Source organism: Euprymna scolopes, chromosome 39, assembly GCF_053919585.1.
Source record: "Euprymna scolopes isolate OS-2025 chromosome 39, ASM5391958v1, whole genome shotgun sequence".
Taxonomy (NCBI): domain Eukaryota; kingdom Metazoa; phylum Mollusca; class Cephalopoda; order Sepiida; family Sepiolidae; genus Euprymna; species Euprymna scolopes.
Genome location: NC_136520.1, coordinates 19,545,300 through 19,564,257, shown reverse-complemented (window position 1 = coordinate 19,564,257; position 18,958 = coordinate 19,545,300). Strand labels below are relative to the sequence as shown.

The 18,958-nt window shown below is 30.1% G+C and overlaps 1 protein-coding gene across 5 annotated transcripts in view; it reads right to left on the bottom strand.

Moving 5' to 3' along the window:
- Positions 1 to 2,705: 2,705 nt before the first annotated feature.
- LOC145263666 (thyroid peroxidase-like) overlaps positions 2,706 to 18,958 on the bottom strand; it is a 412,282-nt gene continuing 396,029 nt past the window's right edge. For all 5 annotated transcript variants that reach the window (XM_080120540.1, XM_080120538.1, XM_080120542.1 and 2 more), the window contains 2 exons: positions 8,405 to 8,510; positions 2,706 to 2,783 (listed from right to left, as the gene is read on the bottom strand). In XM_080120540.1, coding sequence (XP_079976666.1) covers positions 2,723 to 2,783; positions 8,405 to 8,510 — 167 coding nt within the window. In that variant the 3' untranslated portion in view covers positions 2,706 to 2,722. The remainder of the gene's footprint in view (positions 2,784 to 8,404; positions 8,511 to 18,958) is intronic.

Below are 18,958 nucleotides of genomic sequence, written 5' to 3'. Positions count from 1 at the left end.
ATGGAAAATCACCGGATTGGCTTGCTGAGAGGGCTATTATTTCGCCATTAAACAGCAATGTGAATCATTTGAACAATTCAATAATGGATGAATTTCCAGGAGACACAAAGCAATACAAGTCAGTTGATTCAGCTACTAATGAATATGAAGCTGTTCACTACCCTGTGGAGTTTTTAAACTCTTTGGAGATATCTGGAATGCCTCCACACATTTTAAATCTCAAAATTGGATCGCCAATCATGATTCTTCGATCCTTGGAACCGCCAAAAATAACAAACGGAACCAGATGTGTTATCACCAGATTGCACACCAATGTACTTGAGGCCACCATTTCCTGTGGTCCCTACAAAGGCGAAACCGTTCTACTGCCAAGGATCCCCTTAGTTCCATCGGACTCAGTACTTCCATTTAAATTCCGGAGACTCCAATTTCCTGTGAAGGTGTGTTTTGCAATGAGCATAAACAAAAGTCAAGGTCAGACATTTAACACCATTGGCGTAGACTTGACATCAGACTGCTTCAGTCATGGTATGTTCTACGTCTCCATCAGCCGGACAGGAAGTTCAGAAAAACTCTACATTCTGGCTCCAAATCAAAGCAGCAGAAATGTAGTTTACCCTGAGGCTCTTTAGTGAAAAGTTCGAGAAATGGATATGAGGAAAAACTGACATGATCTGATTGTGGTAAGTTTTTAGTATTGAATGTGCAAGATAAAATTTAAGCAAGAGTTGAAAATGACTTCAATGAAAAATTTACTATGTAACATCAAGTAACCTTCCTTTTTGATGAAAATGTTTTGTGAAGTTCCTGATTGAATTTCAGTCACTACAAGAGGTAGTTAAAATGTTAATCACCTTATGCAATCGTTGCTCTTACAACATCAACTTACTGGAAAGGTGCCCACAGATTTTGGTACCCGAGTGCGCAACAAAGCTCCGTGCGAAGCACGGGTATCTTTGCTAGTATATATATATATATATATATAATGGCGCCAGTTCTCTTTGTGCTCTTCTTTTCACTAATGCTGAAACATGCATTTGATGATTTGGACACTGGTGTCAAGTTTCAATTTCGGTCATCCGGTGGCTTATTTAACCATCAACGGTTTAAGGCCAAGACTCTTCTTCGCACCAAAATTATTCGCGACTTGCTCTTCGCTGACGATGCCGCACTGGTAGCCACGTCCTTTGAGGAAGCCCAGGTTCTTCTTGATCGATTTTCAGCCGCGTGCAAGGCCTTTGGACTGACAATTAGCATAAGGAAGACTGAGGTAGCGCATCAGCCACACCCTACTCCAAAACAAGTTGAAGGCGTAAAGCAAAATCCACCAGAGTATAGATTTCCTGCGCGCAAACTGAAAGTCGACGGTCATGATATCAATTATGTCAAGTCCTTTCTTTACCTTGGTAGCAAGGTGAACCAGGGCGGTTCTCTTGATGATGAAATTGTCAACAGGATTGCTAAGGCCACTCCTGCCTTTGGAAATCTTCGCCATCACTTGTGGAACGAAAGGGGTATTCGACTAGACACAAAAATCCTTGTCTACCGTGCTGTTGTCCTTTCCATTCTTCTTTATGGATCTGAGTCATGGATCCCATACAGACATCACATTAATCAGCTGGACGTTTTCCACAAAAGCTGTCTACGCTCCATATGTGGTCTTAGCCTCCGTGACAAGGTATCAAATGCCGAATTATTCACAAAATGCAAAATATCTGGCATTGAATCATTCCTTATTCAATCGCAATTGCGGTGGGCTTGTCATGTATTGAGGATGCCCGATGACAAAATTCCAAAAATTGCGATGTACAGTCAATTTGAGGGTGGTAAAAGAATTGTCGGACGTCCTTGGCTTAGGTACAAGGACAAGTTGAAGAGTAACTTGTCTGCAGTGAACATACCATACAGGAATCTTGAAGATGAGGTGAATGACCGAAAAGGATGGAGATCAAGGTGTTTTGAAGGTCTCCAGAGGTTTCAATCTGAAAGCTTAAGGCAACTGAAAGAAAATAGAGTAAGAGCAAAACGACTACCAGCCGAACCAATATCTGCAGCATTAAATCCACATTCACGTTCTATTTGTGGCCTTGTTTGTAAGTCCCTTGCTGGACTAAAAAGTCATCAGAGGCAAAAGCATAAATGAGTTTTAGAAATGTGGGTTGTCTGAACCTCATACGTTGAAATCGACGGGAGAGTCCATCATATATATATATATAGGATCTTACCCCCTCCCCCAAATTACCCCCTCTCCCAAACACAAGACTATTTTTAAATTGTTAGATATTATTTATCTGGAGCAACCAAGAAAATAAAAACTTTGTGGGTGTTTGTTTTGTAGCCTTTTACTGTTGGCTGGAGATAGATGCACCAATACATGGAGGCAACACTCTTTTATATAATAGATTTTACAAAGACAATTCTAGCTGAATGTTACTTCGCACGAAAGAAACATGGAACATTATCACTACTGCCACGCGACCACCCCACCCACTCACATAAGAAAATTTTTAAAAAGTGTTGAGTATTTATAAAAAGCATGAGAAAATATCAAATTCTGGAAGGGGTACAATCAGTGTAGCAAAATGAAGGATTTATCAAGTGATTCCATCGATCCATAAAAAAACACAATGGCTCATCTAGGCAGTCCTGTCCATTGAGCTGACCATCACCAGAAGGAATAAATGAATGAACCAACACATTGAGAATTTAATTGAATATTTTTTTATTCATTCCAAGGTTTAAAATCAATTTTCGGACATGTCTCTTTGTTGACCATTTTGTTCCTGAAAAAAAAAATAAAGTGAACCAAAATAATCACCTTCAAAATATCCATTCAATTAAAAATAGACATTTCCATCAATTTATATATATATATATATATATATATATATATATATATATATATATATATATATATATATATATATATATATATATATATATATATATATGTGTGTGTGTGGGGGGGTTACAGAATAAGAATAAGGTCAATTCTTGAAGAGGAGACTTATCAGGATAATGCAAATCTCAACAAATTGTTTTGGAGATTATATAAAAATCAATATTATATAAAAATCAATATTATATAAAAATCAGTATTATATAAAAATCAATATTATATAAAAATCAATATTATATAAAAATCAGTATTATATAAAAATCAATATTATATAAAAATCAATATTATATAAAAATCAATATTATATAAAAATCAGTATTATATAAAAATCAATATTATATAAAAATCAATATTATATAAAAATCAATATTATATAAAAATCAATATAATATAAACATCAATACAATAAGAAAACAACAATTTAAACATTATACTCATATATACAGATTTATTCATTTATTCAATAAGGGTGTAAGATAAGTTATGGTATTTCGAAGCCTAATGCTTCTCATCTAAAGATGAGGGAAGATGCTAGGTAACATAATAGGGATGTGACATTAAGTGCAAAATAATTGTGCAGTGAGAGATAAAATACCGAGACTATTTGAGGAGGGAATGAGAAAACTAAACTCATCTCTGTGATATAATAGAAATATAGCTTTTATTATATAATGAAGGTAGGTGTATAGCATTCTCTGCCATGGTGGGTTTAATGTATATGTGTGCAATATGTGTAACTAAATTCTCGGGAAGAATATAAGGCAGGTGATTGAAAGAGGATGCTTATTTGATCATATGTATTAATCGGTTATAGCTATGGAAGGGGTACACTTGAAATAGGAAGTTTATGGTAGTGGGGGTATCGGAATTATAATTTTGTATTTAAATGAAGTATGAACTATTAGGAAATATTTATATCATAAAATAATGAAGGTGAGGGGATAGATTATAAAGGATATTCTCGTAAATGTCCGGTAGTGCTGGATCAGAAATTTACACAAACTGCCAGAATATATTGAGCGCTGGTCAAGTTGATCAGCTAATCAGAATGCAACAACAAACATAATTATCCAATAAGATAAATTGGAAGAAAAGAAAAAAAAACTTTTCAATTATTAATTTTAAATCAAGCAATGTATCTATTTTGTACAAGCTGTAGAGTATTGTTTATAAAACAAAGTTATCTAAAATGACCACAAAAAATCTGAGTAAGAGAATATGGGGTGGGCTCAAAACATAGTGTTACTGATTGGAGGAATGAACTCCAACCCTAACCCTAAACCCTAACTTTCATTTAGTTTTCAATCACATGACAAAAAAATGTTTTACACACAAAAAAAGATGAAACAATATGAATTAATTCATTTACAATAGATTGTTGTTACATTTTATTGTTTTTCAAATTTTAAAATTATCATTCGTATCTGATGAATGTTGGTATTTTCTGTTTCTTAGAATTTGTAAAATTTGCTCAGTGCTCAGCATATTCTGGTGGTTTATGTCAGGTGCCAGGACATATAGAAATCCAGTTTGTAAAATGCACTAGTACCATATATATATATATATATATATATATATATATATGTGTGTGTGTGTGTGTGTGTGTGTGTGTGTGTGTGTGTGTATTCAAGAGATAAAACCCATTAATTAAAACGGGGTTATTAAGAGTGCTCAATAGCCAAATATATTAATTTTATTTATATAGACAAGTATTACATACTCGCTACACTGAACATGCTACTGTTTTGGAGCAAATTGGTTTATTAAAAAAACAACTGTTCCTCATCAGGCAAGAGAAATAAAGTTTATATCTGCTATTTAGAGTATCTTGTTGTTAAAAGAAGAAGTGAAAATATAAAATATTAAAACGCTACCTTGGAGTGGGAGGGGGTGATACTAAGTGACAGTTTGACTTAAAAATAGACGGCGGTGTGAGGAAAGGGTTGGCAAAACTTAATAATAATAAAAAAGAATGGTACAAAGATATTAGAAGGAAGAGCAAGTGGCAGCTAAAAAAGAAGAATAACTTAGGCAGTAATCGCTCACACATTAGAAACTTCTTGGACCACAAACAACTCCTACCAACACCAGACACAGCAGAAGACCAATCATCACCACCCAAGAAGCAACAAATTAGCAGCATCACCATGAACAGTACAGCTATGTTTTTCTTTTTTTACTTTTCTTTCCATGTATATAAAATCCAAGGAATACTACTGAGTTGGATACTACTTTATGTAATCATCTGCTGAATTATCCCCCTTTGATTGAACTTTCGTTGTAAGATGCATACACCTTTGAAAAGGTTATAAATATTCAGTTTGTATACATTTTTTCGGACACCCTGTGTTTACAAGGAAAGTTCAAAGAAAGCGGGATAATTCATTTTATTGATTGAAAGAAAGGGGGATAATTCAATTGAATGATTTTAACTTACAACCAAGATTGATACAATAAAAAAAATAAAAATGCACATTCAAAAATACTGACAATAAAATAAACAAAAACACAAAAACATCACCTTTAATTTTATTTTAGAATGTTCATAAATAAATCCTAACCTTAGTCTGTTCTGTTCATATCGTGAAGAAATGGACCTACAAACATTTTCTTTATCTATACGCAAATCCAAACACATATCAGGATGTGGGTTAAGGTTAAAAAATATTTTGAAATTACTTAGCGCTTCGCTTGCCTCTATTAAAAGTTCATTTTTCTATGTTTTTCTCAATTTTACAACTGTTTTTTTGTTGTTTTTCTTTTTAAATGTGTTGCATATCAAAATCAGTGCAATACTATGACGCAGGCAAACACAGCATTTTCCAAAACTTTTTCACAAATCAATATCATGTGTTACGTTGATCATTATTGTTGTTTTTATTTTCTTTAGGTGTGTCATGTTGTCAGCCATTTTTGCAGAACCCGTGATGTGGATTCCTTGTGTGATGAACCAAATGGTTATCATAGCATTCTCACTTCAAGGATAAATGGATGAACATGGAAATGCCTGAATGTGATCAGGATATTATGTTGCATCACCAAAAACCTTTTCATTAACATTTAATGTTTGCGGACATAATAAGCCATCTATCTATATATCTATCTATATATCTATCTATATATCTATCTATATATATATAAGGCAAAATGTGTGTGACCATTTCGTGTATGTCTGGCAAAGGATTTTCTTGCACACGGTCCCGGGTTCGTTACTATCGCTTAAAACTGTTTATATACCCCCTATATCATAATACCTAGGATTTGGGAACGCAGGTCGTCTCTAGATTCATTTACGGCGACTTTTATGAGATTCGCGCTATTTCGCTATGTCCCCTGTTTGTCGTGCATTTTAGTATAAAAATACAGTGAAAAACGTTGGGTTCTCGGCTTTTGCGCTGCTTTCCCCCTTTCCCACCATTATCTGGGGGAAGTGAAAACTAAAAATAACGATGACCTCATTTAGCGTCTTCCTGTAAATCAAACCTCTTTTACTAGCTTTATAAGCCTTAACTTAACACGCTAATCAATTACTCTCATTCGTGTCAAGGCTTCTGGGTTCAATCTCTCCTCCCAACAAATTCCCCCCCCCCATACACAGGTTTATTTATGCCATTTTTTTCCGTTTTGGTTTTGGGTTTTTTTTCTACATCGTCTTTTTTATAATATTTAAGCAGGATTATTAATTACTCCCCCCCATACGCACACCTACAAACACCCTGGCAACGCCGGGTATTCCCCCGCTAGTATCCGCTAGTATATATATAAAAGCGAAAATGTATGTATGTTTGGATGTCTGCTAAAAACTTTCGACAGACGCGACGAAAATTCACAAACTCGGTATCACATCGAAGCTCCATCCTTTGCTCGAAAAATATCGAAAATTGGCCAAAAACGTTAACTTTTTCACCTCGAAATCTACAATTTTCGACAGGGAGGGGTCAACAAAAACGGTCCTCTTGTGACAATGACTGATTTTACGCATGCGTCAGATGATGTTGTGACCTGATTTACTTTAAATAGTTAAAAAAACGAACAAACTTTATGTACGTCGCGTTAGCTCAGTTGGTTAAACCCTTGGTTCATTATCTAAACGTTTTGGGTTCAAATCGTGGTGTGAGATGGTTTTTTTTTTTTTCGATTTTTTAAATTTAAATATTGAACCAGTGTTATTTAAGCCATTTTTCACGTAACGTTCGTTTTTCTGCTTTTTTTTTTTTTTTTTACTTCGCTTATTCTTAGCGACACCCAAAAACACCCGGGTACCCACCGATTTTTAAAATTTTAATATCGAAACAGGCTTATTTAAGCCATTTTTCACATGTTCGTTTTTCTGTTTTCATCGTTCGTTTGCCTTACGTTAGTTTATTTTTATTGTTTGATCGCCGCGTAGTGGGGAAAACAGAAACTGGCTTCCACAACTTGACGTTGTCGTACCTGCTAATTTCGGTTTATAAACGTCAACTTAACACACTTATCAATTCATCTGTTCCCGTGGTTGAGATGATTAGGTTGTTCGTAGGGTTTTTTTTTTTCCATTTCCTTTCCACCTCAGCGTCAAACGTTCAGGGTTCAAGCCTACCTTTATACTAAAACTATTATTTTCTTTTACACCTCCAAACTAGCCAACGTTTTCTTTTAACAGGGTTGTTTTAATCTACCCCCCCCCCAACACACACCGCCAAACACCCGGGAAACACCGGGTACCCCTCGCTAATTGATGCTAAAACTCAACTGAATACTTTATGGCTTACAATTCAAAATCTCTCTTCTAACATGTTCTGTAGCTCAACCAATCAGAGATTTTACAATAAATACATTTTAAGTCAGCTTTTGAAACAGCATCACTATCAGAGTTGATCAACCCCAAGTGGAGAACCATAATACATCTGCTAAGATCTACTGCTTTTGCCCTGTGTGGAAGACACGTGTTCTCTTTTGGAGAGATCAACCAATACCAATTAATTTACTGTTTGATCACTGATTGCCTGAAGCCTATTAATCTGAATAATATTGCCAGCTGAGTAGAAATCACAATGATGAACGCTATCTTCTTCATGAATGTGAACCAACGACTCAATGACTGAAATTAAGGAGACACTTCCTCAGTTACGTTGAGCCCTGAAAGAAAATACCAGATTTGAGCTGTGAGCCAGAAAGCTAGAAAATGTCCCCCTCTTACTGACATAGAAATCAACTCTTCTGAATCTCTCCACCATCATTCAGAAGCTTCTTTGGTCGAGTAGAGGAGACGGCAATGAGATTATAAAAACTGTTACGACCAGATAGAGTTATTAAACCATTTGTGGATGTGGGGAGGGGGAAGATCATATGATGCAGCATTACCCTGCCTGCCCTCTACTGCTTAACCGGTGCAACTTGAAAGATCTTACAAAATGACATAATTCAAAGACACACATAGAAGAAGAAGAAGAAGAAGAAGAAGAAGAAGAAGAAGAAGAAGAAGAAGAAGAAGAAGAAGAAGAAGAAGAAGAAATTTGAACTTACATAAACATGTCGAAGATGAGAAACGACTGCCTGGGGACCTTTTCAAGGTGTGTATTGTCTAAAAGCACTCGAGCGTGGCTTGCTTTTCGAATCTCACTAAGTTGTGCTGCAAAAAAAAAGAAGGGTTTTCTCATAAAAAATGACGAATATTGGTAGGTACGTTTGCCAATATAAATATTAGCAAAAATATATTTACTTTAATTTCAGACAAGGGATTGTAAAGACTTCAAAGGCTCGCACTTTTTTGCATGAGCTAAAGATCGTGAGAAAGGAAGTTAATAGCATTTAGATTTATATAATGTCAGATAGAAATGAATTCTTGATAGGAAGCAACCGAGCTGAGAAGTCATGCTAATTATGTGGTGAAGATATTGAGAATATAATTAAGCAAGCAGTTAAGTTAAGTAATTGATTGACCCTCTCCGTTTCTCTTCTGCCTTTGACCTTACAACTTACTGGACGATGACTAATCAAACAAATCATTCATATTCTAAGATCGTGTTTTTCAATTAATTGAATGATTTATGTTCGTGATCTTCATTAGTTTATTGAGCTGACCTCAGTTCTTAGTGGAGACAACACACACACACACACACACGTCTGAGCTACCAGCGACCAGAAATGCTTGATTTTAAGATGTTTTGGGTATGATGAAAGTCATTAAAGAAATAAATTATTGTGTAATCACGTAACATGTTCGCATGGGGAAAAAAATCTTGTGTGAATGTGACGTCATGAGTGAAAAGTATTGTTGAGCTGGCGAATGTTTACGGAATATTAATGATGACTCATTTGGATCAATTGGTTTTCATCTTGGTTGTTATTTTCACAACTTCTCAGCATGTGTAACCTTCGGCCTTCTTCAAGAGTATCTTATCGAACTGGAGAATCTTTTTGTCAAACTTGAGAATCTGCACCAAATTTCAAATGGAGCCATTTATTTAATCTATGGGGTCGCATGCTCTTGTTCTGTCAGCCATGACTGGGTAGAAGTCCTAAGTAACTTGCAATTGTATTTTGAATATCACATACACTGAGGATTGGCCCTTCAAGATTAAAAAAAATGTCACTTACAATGAATTTTACCAAGTAATTTATCTATTATTCCACTAATAACATTTAAGATGAGAACAGTAATCTGAATGATAAAAATAATCTGAATTATCCTAATCTCAGAAATTAAAATTTATTAATGATGGCTAATCGGCATCACAGTTCATAATATTTTTGGCCAAACATCAAACAATAGAATTGTAAAGTGTTGTTGTTGTTGTTGTTTAAATCTTTTCTGAAGATAAAGATGTACAAGTAACAATTGCGCCTTCGATGACTGCCGACATTAAAGATGCATCTTATTTTGATCATGTCGATCTGTTGAACCTGTCTCACTGTTGAGACAACTCTCTGCTAATCACTCAACATAAACACCTCAAAGGCACCTGATCTCATCATTATTAAAAAAATGCTTGACTGAGATTGCTCCTGTTCTCTCCAAACTTTTCAAGAAATGCCTTAAAGAATCTTGCTTTCCTAACTGCTTTCCTAACTGCTTTCCTAACTGCTGGAAATTGCTATGTTTACAAGAATTCTGGCAAAAACTGACTCATTGAATTATCGCCCCATTAGCCTCCTCCCTCTTTTCACCAAAATATTTGTCCATAATTAATACACCATCTCATAGCTGCTAAACCTCTGTCCAACCAACAGTATGGGTTTAGGCAAGCTCGTTCTACATTCTAACTATAATCTCTGAAGTATATACCATGCACTGGATAAAGCAAGGGAGGCTAAGGCAGTAGCCCTAGATATAGTTAAGGCTTTTGTCAGGGTATGGCACGATGGTCTTCTCATGAAAATCCAAACATATGGTGTTACTGGACGAATACATAATTAAATCCTTCTTTAATAAGAGAAGAATCCAGGTTGTCCTCGATGGTCGTATGTCAAAACAATATGATATAAATCCGAGTGTACCTCAGGGATTCCTGATATCCATAGATTACATCCCTGATAAAATTGTCACTGAGATGGGTATATTTGCTGTTGCCACCACTCTCTATAACAGACATGAGGGGAAAATGAATGAACACATATCCAAGACAATAGTAGAAACACTAGAGGAAAAAAATGGATGGTCAAATTCAATGCCGTCAATACTAAATTTCTTTCCTTTAATAATTACAAGAAACCTTCTCATCCACTAAGAGCTATGCTTAATGATGCATTACCTGAAAGTACTTTGTTCAAACTCCTTGGCTTAATATTCATAGGGAACATGAGTTGGAACAGATACATTGAGGCATTGCTAAGGCTGCGGCAAAGAAGGTGGACTCTCTCTACCATGCTAGAAAGTTACTTATGCCTGTGCATACCCTGCACCTCTACAAGGCCACCATTCACCCATCTATGAAGTATTGTCACCACATTTGAGTCGGTGCATCTGCTACCAGTCTCTCCCTATTAGACAGAGTTCAAAAAAAAAAGTCACCAACCTAATAAGTCATGCACTATCAGCTGGGCTTCAACCGCTGTCCCATCAACGAAATGTCGCATCTCTCTGCCTGTTTTAAAAGTATTTTGATGGTGAATGCTCCAATGAACTAAAAGTCCTTGTGCCTTCTTGATGGAAATACATGCAACAAACCTGACAAGCAGCAAAATCCCACCCCTTCACAGTAGAAATCGATGCCAGAAACCATTCTACTCTAATAGTTTCTTCCCTAGGACTACTAGACTTTAGAATTCTCTTCCTGTTTCCTGCTTCTCTAACTGTACTGACATGCAGAAGTTTAAATTTTAAATGTAAACAGACATCTTGTTGCTAAACTCCCTACATAGTACCTCTACAAATTATGTCCCAGATAGTAACTCCCTATATCAAAGTGGCACTGTGTCTTGTTTGGGGTGATAATGCAATAAAAAACACCAATCTCTCTGAAGACCCAGTTTCCACAAATATATCTAATCCTGTTTTCTTCTAAATTATTCTAAGCTTACTTTTACTGAAACTAGATATCTCTTGAATTTTTATCCTCATCTCTTGAATTTTTATCCTCATCTCTTCCCTGGCTAATTGTTCAATGGCGTCACTTCATCTCTATAACACAATGGAACTGTTGCGTCCATATTGTCATTTATTTTCTAGCTAATCCCCTCTCAGAGTTCCGGTTTGTTGGGATGGAGACAGTGTATAGTATCAGAGAGAGAGAGAGAGAGAGAGAGAGAGAGAGAGAGAAAGAGAGAGAGAGAGAGCATTGATTGTTGGGTTTCACAGCATATCAACATGTGTCGATTATTTTATGCTGATGGTCGCTTATGTTATGCAAATCAATTAATAAATGAGATTGTATTTAGAGCATAGATATGAGGCTAGTAGTAGCCATCATCCTGGATCAAAACGGATGAGAATGGATCCTGCAGTAGCCGATATTAACAGATGACTTCATACTCTGCAAAGCTATCAAATATAGCTTGTCCACATTGTATTTTTGTATTTTTGTGTTTTTGTATTTTTGTGTTACACCCCAGAAAACTTTGGTAAAATAGTAACAGTCTATTTGCTGATGGCTTCTAGTTTTGAATTCAGAAATTTACAACAAGTATTTATCAGAATTGTAACCTATTATATTTTAGGTACGATGTTCTTTTTTTTTAATTATTAATTATTTTAACTGCTTTTCTTTTCAAATCATTAGTACATGAGAAAATCAAAGTCACGATGGTGAAATGTTAACGACACAGATTGAAAACCTGAATGCGCCAATGCGTCGATATCCAGTTGGTATGAGAGAAAAAATTCATCAAGTCTACGTTTGAGCTTGTATCTATTCTTCTAAAAAGGATGTAAATAAAATAAGAAAGTCAAATTGCTTTTTATAAGTAATTTTTTCTTTTATTAAAAATAATTTTTTTATAATTTTCTGCATGACTAGTTTCCACGTTTTAAAATGAAACTAAAAATTCTGCGAACATATTTTGTATCATACTTATGAAATATTATATTTTGTGTCATATTTAAGAAATATTATATTTTGTGCGATACTTAAGAAATATTGTACCTTTTATCATACTTAAGAAATATTATATTTTATATCATACTAAAAAATATATTTTGTATCATACTAAACAAATATTATATTTTGTGTCATACATAAAAATATTATATTTTGGATTATACTTATGAAATATATTTTGTGTCATACTTAAGAAATATTATATTTTGTGTCATACTCAAGAAATATTATATTTTGTATCATACTTAAGAAATATTATATTTTGTTTTATTCTTAAGAAATATTATATTTTGTGTCATACTTAAGAAATATATTTTGTATCATACTTAAGAAATATTATATTTTGTATCATAATGAAATATTGTATTTTTTGTTATACTTAAAAATATTACATTTTGTTTTATACTAAAGAAATATAATATTTTGTATCATACTTATGAAATATTATATTTGTATTAAACTTAGAAAATATTCTATTTTGTGTCATACTTAAGAAATATTAGATTTTGTCATACTAAAGCAATGTTATATTTTGTATCATACTAAAGCAATATAATTTTTTGTATCATATTAAAGAAACATTATACTTTGTGTCATACTTAAGAAATATTATATTTTGTATAATACTTAAGAAATATTATATTTTATATAATACTTAAGAAATATTATATTTTGTATCATACTTAGGAAATACTGTACGTTGTGTCATACTTAAGAAATATTATATTTTGTATCGTACTTATGAAATATAATATTTTGTGTCATACTTAAGAAATATTATATTTTGTGTTATACTTAAAAAATATTATATTTTGTATCATACTAAAGAAATATTATATTTTGTATCATACGAAAGAAATATTATATTTTGTATCATACTTAAGAAATATTATATTTTGTAACATACTTACGAAATACTGTACGTTGTGTCATACTTAAAAATATTATATTTTGTGTCATACTTAAGAAATATTATATTTTGTGTCATAGTTATGAAATATTATATTTTGTGTCATACTTAAGAAATATTATATTTTGTATCATATTTAAGAAATATATTTTGTATCATACTTAGGAAATACTGTACGTTGTGTCATACTTAAAAATATTATATTTTGTATCGTACTTATGAAATATAATATTTTGTATCATACTTAAGAAATATTATATTTTGTATCATACTTAAGAAATATTATATTTTGTATCATACTTAAGAAATATTATATTTTGTATCATACTTGAGAAATATTATATTTTGTATCATACTTATGAAATATTATATTTTGTGTCATATTTAAGAAATATTATATTTTGTGCGATACTTAAGAAATATTGTACCTTTTATCATACTTAAGAAATATTATATTTTATATCATACTAAAAAATATATTTTGTATCATACTAAACAAATATTATATTTTGTGTCATACATAAAAATATTATATTTTGGATTATACTTATGAAATATATTTTGTGTCATACTTAAGAAATATTATATTTTGTGTCATACTCAAGAAATATTATATTTTGTATCATACTTAAGAAATATTATATTTTGTTTTATTCTTAAGAAATATTATATTTTGTGTCATACTTAAGAAATATATTTTGTATCATACTTAAGAAATATTATATTTTGTATCATAATGAAATATTGTATTTTTTGTTATACTTAAAAATATTACATTTTGTTTTATACTAAAGAAATATAATATTTTGTATCATACTTATGAAATATTATATTTGTATTAAACTTAGAAAATATTCTATTTTGTGTCATACTTAAGAAATATTAGATTTTGTCATACTAAAGCAATGTTATATTTTGTATCATACTAAAGCAATATAATTTTTTGTATCATATTAAAGAAACATTATACTTTGTGTCATACTTAAGAAATATTATATTTTGTATAATACTTAAGAAATATTATATTTTATATAATACTTAAGAAATATTATATTTTGTATCATACTTAGGAAATACTGTACGTTGTGTCATACTTAAGAAATATTATATTTTGTATCGTACTTATGAAATATAATATTTTGTGTCATACTTAAGAAATATTATATTTTGTGTTATACTTAAAAAATATTATATTTTGTATCATACTAAAGAAATATTATATTTTGTATCATACTAAAGAAATATTATATTTTGTATCATACTTAAGAAATATTATATTTTGTAACATACTTACGAAATACTGTACGTTGTGTCATACTTAAAAATATTATATTTTGTGTCATACTTAAGAAATATTATATTTTGTGTCATAGTTATGAAATATTATATTTTGTGTCATACTTAAGAAATATTATATTTTGTATCATATTTAAGAAATATATTTTGTATCATACTTAGGAAATACTGTACGTTGTGTCATACTTAAAAATATTATATTTTGTATCGTACTTATGAAATATAATATTTTGTATCATACTTAAGAAATATTATATTTTGTATCATACTTAAGAAATATTATATTTTGTCTCATACTTAAGAAATATTATATTTTGTATCATACTTGAGAAATATTATATTTTGTATCATACTTAAGAAATATTATATTTTGTATCATACTTAAGAAATATTATATTTTGTATCATATTTAAGAAATATTATATTTTGTATCATACTTAAGAAATATTATATTTTGTATCATACTTAGGAAATATTGTACGTTATGCCATACTTAAAAAATATTATATTTTGTATCGTATTTATGAAATATAATATTTTGTGTCATACTTAAGAAATATTATATTTTGTGTCATACTTAAAAAATATTATATTTTGTGTCGTACTAAAGAAATATTATATTTTGTATTATACTTATGAAATATTATATTTTGTGTCATACTTAAGAAATATTATATTTTGTATCATACGAAATATTATATTTCGTGTTATGCTTAAGAAATATTATATTTTTTGTTATACTTAAGAAATATTATATTTTGTGTCATACTTAAGAAATATTATATTTTGTGTCATAGTTATGAAATATTATATTTTGTTCGATTCTTAAGAATCATTATATTGTGTGTCATATTTAATAAATATTATATTTTGTTTCATTTTAAAGAAATATTATATTTTTGTCATCCTTAAGAAATATTATATTTTGTTTCATTCTTAAGAAATATTATATTTTGTGCCATACTTAAGAAATATTATATTTGGTGTTAAACTTAAGAAATATTATATTTTGTGTTATACTAAAGACATATATTTTGTTTCATTCTTAAGAAATATTATACTTTGTGTTATACTTAAATATTATATTTTGTTTTATTCTTAAGAAATACTACATTTTGTCTCATACTTAAGAAATATTATATTTTGTTTTATTCTTAAGAAATATTATATTTTGTTTTATTCTTAAGAAATATTATATTTTGTGTTATACTAAAGACATATATTTTGTTTCATTCTTAAGAAATATTATATTTTGTGTCATACTTAAGAAATATTATATTTTGTTTTATTCTTAAGAAATACTACATTTTGTGTCATACTTAAGAAATATTATATTGTGTGTCATACTTAAAAATACTATATTATTGTTATATTGAAGAAATATCGTATATTGTGTAATACTAAAGAAATATTATGTTTTGTTTTATTCTTAAGAAATATATTTCCTGTCATACATAAGAAATATTATATTTGGTGTTATACTTAAAAGATATTACATTTTCATTTATTCTAAAAGAAATATTATACTTCGTGTCATACTGAAGAAATATATTCTGTCTTATCCTTAAGAAATATTCTATTTTGTTTCATTCTTAGAAAATTTTATATTTTGTCTCATACTTAAGAAATATTATATTTTGTGTTATACTTAAATATTATATTTTGTTTTATTCTTAAGAAATACTACATTTTGTGCCATACTTAAGAAATATTATATTTGGTGTTATACTTAAAAATAATACATTTTGTTCTATTCTTAAGAAATATGATATTTCGTGTTATACTTAAGAAATGTTATATTTTGTGTTACACTTAAGAAATGTTATATTATGTCTTATATTTAAGAAATATTATATTTTGTTTCATTCTTAAGAAATATTATATTTTCTGTTATACTTAGCAAATATTATATTTTTGTCATACTGACAGGTACTATGAACTAGAGCAGGCAATTAATCGATTTTAAAAAATGGGCGATTTCACCGATTTTGATGACAATAAAAATGTTGGAGTGTGAGACATTTGTTAGTCATTATTTAATCTCGGGCAATTCGCGTGTCCCTATTAGTGTATATATATATATATATATATATATATATATATATATATATATATATATATATATATATATATATATATATATACTAGACTACCCGTGACCCGTTGGAATTCATGTATGAGCATAACACTTGTGACATAAAGAAAATAGTTTTTTATTACATAACAGAAACATTTCTATGAAAGTATATTAAAATGAAAAAAAGAATAGAGATAGATTTCTATGAGTCATTCTGTTTATAATTGTTTATTTTTGAAAAAAAAAAAACTTACAGCCATTGAATTATAAGTTGCCTTAAAATAACTTAAACGTAATATGGAAATGAACGATGTAAAAAATGCAGAAAGTATTAACAATTGTTTATTTGGATAATTTAAAAGGCAAAAAAAAAAATTAGGCCGCTGAAAATGTACACAGTAAAAAAAAGACGTTGTCAACAGTTGATTTATTTGTGAGAAAAATGCGACAGTATAGTTGTAATATAGAATAGTTGCAAAACATCCCCTTACGGGTCAATATGTTATATTAGCTATGGAATTAATGTATGAGCATGACACTTGTGACGTAAAGAAAATAGTTTTTTTGTGACATAACAGAAACATTTCTATGAAAGTATATTAAAATGAAAAACAGAATATAGATAGATTTCTATGAGTTATTCTGTTTAGAGTAGAAGTAGGGAAAATACGTCAACCAGTAGTAGTAATAGTAGGATAAGGAAGAGGAGGCATAGAAGTAGTAGTAGTAGTAGTAAGAGGAGTTGTAGTAGTATTTGTAAAGAGGAGAAGTAATAGTAGTAGCAAGAAGAGGAGGCAGAGTAGTAGTAGTAGTAGTAGTAGTAGTAGTAGTAGTAGTAGTAAGAGGATATTGCGCAAGCAAACAAGAAAACAACCAAGTTTTAGTATTATATATATATATATATATATATATATATATATATAAGGACGGCAACCAGAGTAAAACTTGATACTTATCAATTCATCATCATGTGTGATCACGTCATTGAGGGATGAGCCGCATTGAGGGAGGGGTTGAACTTAACTTAGGTAATTCAGTTGAATTAGCTTAAAATTTGGCTCTACAATGAAAATTATTTGATTTAAATACACTGAATAAAACTGAAACTTTTGCATCACTTTTAGAATTATATGCTTTATTTTTATTAAGTGAATGAAGCGAAGACAACAAGATGTGAAGGTGATAAATGCTCGAAATTGTTTTGGGTAAAATATGGTAAAATATGGTATAATATTGGTAAAATATTGGTAAAATATGGTAAAATATGGTATAATATTGGTAAAATATGGAAAAATATGGTAAAATATGGTATAATATGGTAAAATATTGGTAAAATATGGTATAATATGGTAAAATATTGGTAAAATATGGTAAAATATGGTAAAATATTGGTAAAATATGGTATAATATGGTAAAATATGGTATAATATGGTAAAATATTGGTAAAATATGGTAAAAGATGAGAAAATATGGGTAAAATATGGTAAAAGATAATATAATATGGTAAAATATGAGAAAATATGGTAAAACATGGTAAAAGATGGTATAATATGGTCAAATATGGGAAAATATGGTAAATTATAGTAAAATATGGTATAATATGGTAAAATGTGGTAACAGATGGTAAAATATAAGAAAATATAGTAAAATATAATAAAATATGGTAACATATGGTAAAATATGGTAACATATGGTAAAATATGGTAACATATGGTAAAAGATGGTTTAATATGGTATAATAAGGGAAAATATGAGAAAATATAGTAAAATATGGTAAAAAAAAGGGAAAAGATGGTATAATATTGTATAATATGGGAAAATATGGAGAAATATAGTAAAATATTGTAAAATATGGGAAAAGATGGTAAAATATGGGAACATACAGTAAAATATGGTAGGATATAAGAAAATATGGTAAAATATGATAAAATATGTTAAAAGATATTAAAATATTGTAAGATATGGTAAAAGATGGTAAAATATGGGTAAATTATGGTAAAATATAGTAAAATATTGTAAAATATTGTAAAGTATGGTATTATATGGCATAATATGGTAAGATATGGTATAATAAGGTAAAATATGGGAATATAAGGTAAAATAATGTAAAATATGGTAAAAGATGTTAAAATATAGTAAAATATGCGTAAAATATAGTGAAATATGGTAAAATATGGGTAAAATGTGATTTTGCTGCATTAATTAAGAAAAACATGATAAGTCGAACATTGTACCGATGATAAAGGACACAAACGCTG